This window comes from Xenopus tropicalis, chromosome 4, assembly GCF_000004195.4.
Source record: "Xenopus tropicalis strain Nigerian chromosome 4, UCB_Xtro_10.0, whole genome shotgun sequence".
Classification (NCBI taxonomy): domain Eukaryota; kingdom Metazoa; phylum Chordata; class Amphibia; order Anura; family Pipidae; genus Xenopus; species Xenopus tropicalis.
The window spans coordinates 34738349-34746666 of NC_030680.2; the positions used below are offsets into that span (position 1 = coordinate 34738349).

The following is an 8318-nucleotide window of genomic DNA, read 5'->3' on the forward strand; positions in this document are numbered from 1 at the left end:
CAACTAGACATGCCCAGCCCTTTTGCTCTTCTTATTGCCACCTAAGTAGTGACATCCCCTGCTGCTTAGTATGGAGCTTTAAGTACTTTGGTCTCTGTCACAATCAGTAGAAAGCTTCCTGGGCTTCGCATAGCTGTTGTCATGGCTGTGTAATACATCAGGGAGTTGGCATCACAGGTAATTGGGACCAGAGGTGGCCCAGATCAGCACAGCCCACAGCCTGGCACTGGTCCCCGGCCCGGTGGTTGGGGACCCCTGCACTATGAGATCTAATGGACTCAAGAAGGACACAACCATTGGCCCACAATGCTGCCACAGTTTCTGTATTTTAGCATTTTTCTGTTCAGAGTCATCTATGGCCACTTTAAAGAGCCATTTTATAAACACTTCAATGTTTTCCTGTTCTGTTTAACTAACGAAACGATTTTATGTATAGGAAACTCTCCCTCCGTTACTCTACACTGGGTAAAAAAAGCTCAGCTGAACATTATTTAGCAAGCATGGCATGAAACTCTATTTTACAAGATCATACAAGTATGGTATTGGGATCCAGAGAGCTGGTAATAAAATCCATTAAAAATGTCTAACCTTCATGGAGTAATAATGACACTAAAAGGCATCTATAACATATGTTTATGATAATTATCCTACACATATAATTGATGTTCTCTCTTCTTTTAACTACTACCACTATTCTGCATAATTATGTAGAAATAATTACTTTACACAGCAATGTTCATATATCTATTATTTATTTCATATTTCTGTAACATAGGCAAAGAGTGTTCATAGTGTTTTCCTCTAACAGAGAGCAGTCACATTTATTTGATGACAATGCAGTTGTCTCTTAAAGCTGAGACATGATGTTCCCTGCGAGGCTGCAGGTCAGGCCAGTCCCATCTTCCTCTACATTAATGGCTTTAACTTTTCCATCTTCAACTACCATAGAAAATCTAAAATGTGAAATAAAAAATAAAGTGATTGAAAGTCCTGACATAGTGTGAGGAACTAGCTTTAAAGTGAGGCACAAACAAGGGGTGATTAAGGGAACAGTAGAATCCCAGAGCAGAGAAATGCTCTTGCTAAGGTCAGACCATGATTTACCAACAATTATGTTTTTATATATGCTCTGCATCTAACCTCAGCCATGCTATTTTACGGCTCTGGTTAATTGGGTGTAGATTTAAGAAGAGGAGGGTACATACCCCCTGCATAGAGAGTGGGACATTGGTATTTGTACACTACTAAAGCCATGCCCCACAAGGGATATTATGCCACAATTGCCCTTCATTGAATAGGTGTCTTTTGTGCTTTATTTTATGAATTATAAGCAGGTTTTAAAGGTTGTTTCCTCTGTCTTGCTGAACTTATTTATTCGGGTTACTCAGCTATTTAAGGGATCAAAGCTCTGCAGTAATGTAAACCATAATCTTCAGGGCTCTGACCAGTCTAGGCTGAACGCTCCTTTATCAAGACAGTTAGACCTTGGGCCATAGAGGATGGCAGATCTGCTGCTTTGTGAGAGAACGGACATAAAGAGCGGATTGCCACATGCCTGTGCTAGCACAAAACAAGCAATAAGGTTTACCCATTACATCTTATCTGTATCTATGTGCATCTACACACACACACACACACACATATATACACAGTATATACACACATACACGCACACACATTCCCTTTCTTGGAAGCAGGACATGCAAAGAGGATATTGGATGTATACAAAAACATAGTGAAAAGAGTGATAAATGGATAAAATGATTATATACAGGGCCATGGCACTATTAGTTAGGAGCAACACTAATCACTCACCTTTTGCAACGCTGGTTTCCAAATAATTCTGATAACTCCTTTTTGTCCAGAAGAAGCCCACATGCCTGCAAAAGTAACACGAATGAGGATCAAGGAACTAACAACCCATAAAACAGCTATTGTCTGTGTAATACAGTAATATTATAGGTAACAGTGTTAATCAGTACTGCAACAAGGGTAAAACATTTGGAAGGAGAGAAATTAGGGAGTGGGAGTATATGTGAATAGAAAGGACAAGAAAGTAAATGGGTTAAGGACTAATAAGGCAGGGCATACCTACTCTGTGTCGGGCCCCCCTGCAAAAAAATCTTCAGAAGGGCATGGCGCGGAGTAACAAACCCACCCGGCCCCCTTCTACTTCCTTTCTTTTCTTGAACTGACGTGTCTCCCCACCCTGATGCGTCCCGCAGACCCATTCTCATTGAAATCCCAATGCAACACTGGAGGAAGCAGACGGAACCATGGTCTGGGCCCCTCTGCAACTGCGGGGTCTGCTTCCTTTATTGTTACACCACTGTAATAAGGAATGATAGGCAAAAGGGGATAGACAGGTAATGTCTAATGAAAGAGATAAGTAATGAAGTTGGTGAAAAGGTGTGAAAGCATATGAGCATATTCCCTATTTAGTTTCTGTCATCCTCCAGCCCCTCTTACACTCTATCCTTTCTGGCAGTTTTTCTATAGGCCATTGAGAGATAAGTAAGGAGCAAGAAAATGAAAAGGGAATAAGGAATGCTAAGATAATATAGAGGAAACAGCTGTACACACACATATATATACACCAGGGATGGCAGTCTCATGGTTACAGCTCATTATAGCATCTAATTTACCTTGGCAAAATCTCCACAGGGATCTGCCAGCATGCAAACCTAAAAGAGAAGACAGGAACATTACAGCTTCTGATATTAATGTCCATCAAGCAATAGAATATCCTATTCCTAGAAACTTTTCCATTGATCTTCATTTTTTATTCTTTCTAGTTTTGAGTTATTTGCCTTCGTCTTTTGCCTCTTTCCAGTTTTTATTGGGGTCACGGACCCCAGCAGCCAATAAACAATTGCATTGTGAGGCTGCAATTTTATTGTTACTTTTTATTACTTATCTGTTTATTTAGCCCCCATGTATATTCATATTCCATTCTCTCACTCAAAGCACTGCATGGTTGCTAGAAAAATAATAACCCTAGCAACCAGATAGCTGAGAAAATTACAAACTGGAGAGCTGCTGAACAAAAAGCTAAATAACTGAAAATCCATACAAATTAAAAAATGAATATGAATTGCTAATTGGCACTCTCCACATCATACTAATAATATAGGGGCTGGAATGAAAGTGGCGATTTTTCACTTGCGGTAGTGCAGATATATCACAATAAAACGTCCCTAGTTTCATTCCCCCCAGCCATAATGGAAATCGCCGGTAGGAAAACATATGTGTCATGGAGTACCTGGAAGTTTCCTTTCTGAAAATGGAAGTGACGCATATGTTTTACTATCAGAGGTTTACATTACTGCTGGTGGAAGGAAACTGAGGAAGTTTTGTCTCCTGCGGTTGCGCAGCTTTCCGGAAGGTGACAAAAAGGTCCGTGTACCACTACCCTTAAAGGAACAGTAACACCAAAAAATTAAACGGTTTTAAAGGAAATTAAATATAATGTACTATTGCCCTGCACTGGTAAAAGTTGTGTGTTTGCTACAGTAACTCTACTATAGTTTATATAAATAAGCTGCTGTGTAGCCCCGGGGGCAGCCATTCAAGCTGGAAAAGAGGAGAAAGGGCACAGGTTACATAGCAGATAACAGATAAGCTCTGTAGAATACAATAGAGTTTTATCTGTTATCTGCTAAGTGCCTGTGCCTTTTCTCCTTTGAATGGCTGCCCCCATGGCTACACAGCTGCATTTGTTATATAAACCATAGTAGTGTTTCTGAGGCAAACACACCATTTGTACCAGTGCAGGGCAGCAGTACATTATATTGGAATTTCTTTTATACACTTGAATTTTTTGTTGTTACTGTTCCTTTAAGGTTAGCATGCCTACAACACAAAATATACATATAGTCACCCAATAATGGAATTTTATCTAATGTGGCATCATGAATGCAATTGCTTCTTACACAATGACTTACACAAGGTGGTAATGAGCCAAGAAGAGGAGTTGTGAAACAAACCAGGCCCGGCAAAGTATATTTAACTCCTAAATTCCTAAAAGCAAAAAACATGAAAATATTTCCTTTTCTGAAAGGGCATTTAGGCCCTGTTATAGTTCTGCCATGAATCACTGATACTATGCCTTATCAGCCGGCCACTTACCTTCCCTTCTGCATCATATGCCTTTGCCCACTCGCTCATCACAAAGATGTCATTGACTGAGATGCAGGCAATAACTGCTGCACCGCGGGATTTCAGCTCGGCTGCTTGAGCCACGTACCCCGGCAGATGAGTCTATATATGCAGAAAGACAATGAATGAGACTTAGTTTGTGATGTTGACATGCATATTTATCCACGTGTATGTATGTATGTATATTTTTATTTATAAAGCGCTACTTATGTACGCAGCGCTGTACAGTAGAATACATTAATACAAACAATGGGTTAATAAGATAATAGATAAATACAAAGTATAACAATAAATACAAATAAATACAAGATACAGTTGCAATAAGTTAAGAGTCAAAGACACAAGAGGATGGAGGTCCCTGCCCCGTAGAGCTTACAATCTATATGGGAGGGTAACTTACAGACACAAGTAGGCAAATATAAGTGCTGTAGGTCACAGTGGGTGACACTACAATATAAGTGCCATTTCCCTGATCATGCTTCTCTTCCTTTACCTTGGAGCAGCCAGGAGTGAACGCCCCCGGGACACCAAACAGCACCCCCTTCTTGTTAGCAAACACATCTCTGATGCTGACCTTGTTCCCAGGCCCCCCCTCATACACCGTCACATTAGGAAGTTGATCTCCAACCTGCAAGTATTGAATAAAAAAAAAACCCCAATGAAATATTAATTGTCTATAACAAGGAAGTGTACAAAGTTGTCTCAGGGATTTGCCCACAACCGAAATCCATTGTGTAAGTAATTTCCTTTACACGACACTGGAATTTATTAAGGTGTCTCTTCCTCATTGCGACATGTATAAGATTACAGTTACCAGCTTTGGGTAACAATTAGCAGTATCAGGTTGCCACGGCTTATTTTTCTTTCAGTGTATATGCAATTACAGTAGTCCTTCTGTGACAATACACTTATACAAATGGCAAGCAGCTTTAACAGGATGGATCACTGCTCCTAAATAATGAATGTATTCAGAGTAATGGATATTTCATGCTAATATCATAATACTACACATATTAATCTGAAAATTATAAGAAACAACTATATGTTCCTAGCCTTGGGCACATATATGTCCCCTGCAAATAAAGTATATATTGAATATAGACCAACATCACACTAGCCTATGTCTCGGCAGCAAACAGGTGTTCAGGGAAGTCTGACAGGTGGGTGCTGTTACCTGGCACCATGCAGGGAGAGCAAAGAGGGAAGCCTGTGAGCATAAGAATAGTGGATATAAGAATAATGGATTTGCAGCAGGGTCAGAGTGTTGTGTGTAAGGTGGGCTGATGTACTGATGAAGCAATACAAAAATTAGGAAAGTATTGAATACCAGATCTGATCATTTTCAGATTTAGAAGACTCCTTATTCCTGGCCGAACTGAATCCAAACCCTAAACATCACATGACTTTAGACAATGTGACAGATGAAGGTTGATGATTATTTTTTGAATGCTGTGTTTTTTTCCAAATGTTGTTAATTACATATGCAAATTAGTGTTTGGCTTTGGTTCGGTATTTGGACAAATCTGGTGTGGTAGAGTCCCACAAACTGACATGGGTGTATTAGTAGGGTGTTTCACTTATTAACCACCTAAAGCAGATTTTGGGGGAAGGGTGAATCCTCAGCGCATACCCAACAATAAAAGAACATTCTAGGCAACTTTCCAATACACAGTCATTACACATTTTCAGTTGTTTAAGAGTTATGTGTAAATGTCACTGCTACTGAAAAAACTAAAAGTTTTTTTTTATCCCTTTCTGTTTTGATTCTCTGCAAACAATATATTTGAAATCAGTTCTCTGGGTATATTATCCAGCCTCTGCTCTGTTGCTTTAGAAGGTACCAATAACTTTGAAGCATTCATTGTTATATGTATATTGGAACATTGCTTATAACCGTGGTCCCCAACCCGTGGCTCAGGAGAAACATGTTGCTCCCCAACCCTTAGATGTTGCTCCCAGTGGCCTCATAGCAGCTGCTTATATTTGAATTTCTGGCTTAAGGTGGCCATACACGCACCGATATTATCGTACGAAACCTCGTTTCGTACGATAATCGGTGCGTGTATGGTATGTCGGCGAGTCGACCGATATCGCAGGAACCTGCTGATCGGACCAGTTGGAAAATTTTGATCGGGCGCCATAGAAGGCGCCTGACCAAAATTCTCCCTTCAGATCTGAATCGGCATAAGGAGGTAGAAATCCTATTTTTTCTACCTCCTTACCTGCCGATTCAGCCCTGAATGGTGTGTGGCGGATCTTACGATGTTTCGTGCGACCGATGGTCGTACGAAACATCGTCAGATCGCCACGTGTATGGCCACCTTTAGAGGCAAGTTCTGGTTGCATAAAAACAAAGCTTTCTGCCAGTCCACATAGTGGCTACCGAATAGCCAATCATAGTGCTTATTTGGTACCCCCAGGTAAATTTTTCATGCTTGTGTTGCACCCCAACTCAGGTGAAAAAGGTCAGGGACCCCCAGCTTGGAATCACATTTCCTTTCACTATGCAAAAAATGAATAAACATTTGGGTGGAGTTTCCCCTTAATTTTGCTTGGAATTTGGATTATCTTATTGCAGGCCCGGACTGGCAATCTGTAGGCTCTGCTTAAAATGCCATAGACACTCACTTGCTACTGGGCCTCTGTGTACTTGATAAGGCAGAGCCTGCAGTATTTAGAATCTTAGCCCAGAGCTGCGATACTGTAACCAGACTAAAATAATCATTGCCAGGAGTAATTCCCCTGTTGCAATATACAAAGACGTGGAAACCCACTGGGAATTCTGGTGACAGCAGTTTGGCTTTTCAGCATGTTGTATGTATGTGTGTGTATATATATATATATATATATATATCTTAAACTCCAGTCCTTCATTATTTTATACAACAAGTGCACTGCAGAGCTTACTATCTATTAGTTGTACCTGGGCAAGCAGATAACATACCCAAGAACAGTAAGGAGTGAAAGCAGGAGCCACAGCATGCCAGGGAAGGAGGGCACACACGTTTATATAATCTAACTCGTATTTGACAGGCTGCCCAGTAGTATGAGATGTGGAATCCAGCCAATACCCACACAGAGAAATCTCTGCCGCACACAGGACATTGCTGCCGGTTACACTGTGCCAGCGCACATACCTGCCCACTACAAGCCGCTACTCGCTACATACGCACCTTTACAGACATGGCTCTTGTTCTGCTCACGAAACTTCCAACCGCTCGCAGAGGTGACAGGAGGAGGAATGAGACGGGGAGCCGAAGAGCCATGACAACCAAAGTGGGCTGAGCCGATGGGACACGGCAATTCCGCCCCTATAGGGCAGGCAAGGACTTTTTAAAAATTCCTAGCGCGCATGCGCGCACGGACAAAGCCCTTAACCTTTAAGGTTTGACGACGCATGCGCGGGGGGTTTGTTTCGCGGCAGAACGTAGCACTTTTTCTATTCACTATTTCTTTAATGTTAGTAGTGCTGCAATTGGGGTGTAATGCCGTCCCGCCTGTTCTGTTCTTCCCCCAAATTGCATTCCGCCAGGCAGTATGGCAGGTTTGTGCATAGGGAGCTTTGTTGTTGCCGCCCGACTTTCTCTTGCGGCTCTCTGGCTGCTCGTTCTGCCTCCGTGTGTTTCAAATGTGTCAGCAGCCAGCAGCACTTTACTAGATAATCCTACTAATCGGCACAGAAATACCCGCTTCATGTAGATCCTTGTTCTCAGTGCTGAAAAAGAAGGAGAAGCGAGAGGCACACTGATATCCCCCCATAACCCACAGAAAAACAGAGGCACAGTAATACACACCCACAGAAAATGAGAAGCACAGTGATACCCCCCCAGCCAATCACAGGCACAGTGATCCCCCCACCCCATAGGCCAAAAGAAAATCCAAGGCACAGTGATACCCCCCCCCCCCCCAGAAAATCCGAGGCTAAATGATCCCCCCCACCCCATAGACCAGTGCTGTCCAACTGGCGGCCCGCAACCCCCCTCTGTGCGGCCCCCCACCTGTCTGGCTGCTTTGATGGCTTACTCTTGTGTAAGCTTTAAATGGTATCAGTACTGAGATTAACTGCCCCCCCTGCATGGTTCTCACCTCTGATTCAGGCTGTAATCCCTCTGTATTGTTTAAATATGTAATCCCCTGTGTTGTTCACACCTTTTAATCTC

General features: G+C 42.0%; 1 protein-coding gene across 1 annotated transcript; it reads right to left on the reverse strand.

The window, feature by feature from the left end:
* Positions 1–733: 733 nt before the first annotated feature.
* On the reverse strand, positions 734–7418 carry prdx5 (peroxiredoxin 5). Its single transcript, NM_001113054.1, has 6 exons — positions 7332–7418; positions 4652–4786; positions 4129–4260; positions 2646–2684; positions 1816–1880; positions 734–953 (listed from the first exon to the last, which is right to left on the reverse strand). The coding sequence occupies exons 1-6, from the start codon at positions 7341–7343 to the stop codon at positions 848–850; spliced, it is 489 nt and encodes a 162-aa protein (NP_001106525.1). The 5' UTR covers positions 7344–7418; the 3' UTR covers positions 734–847.
* Between the last annotated feature and the right edge of the window lie 900 nt (positions 7419–8318).

Bases quoted from the DNA above. Each gene is read 5' to 3' on its own strand.
- prdx5 (NM_001113054.1), bottom strand. The intron at 2,685-4,128 runs GTAAGTGGCCGG...CTTCTCTTTTAG, and splicing joins CATATGATGCAGAAGGGAAG to GTTTGCATGCTGGCAGATCC. The intron at 954-1,815 runs GTGAGTGATTAG...TTCACATTTTAG, and splicing joins GGAAACCAGCGTTGCAAAAG to ATTTTCTATGGTAGTTGAAG.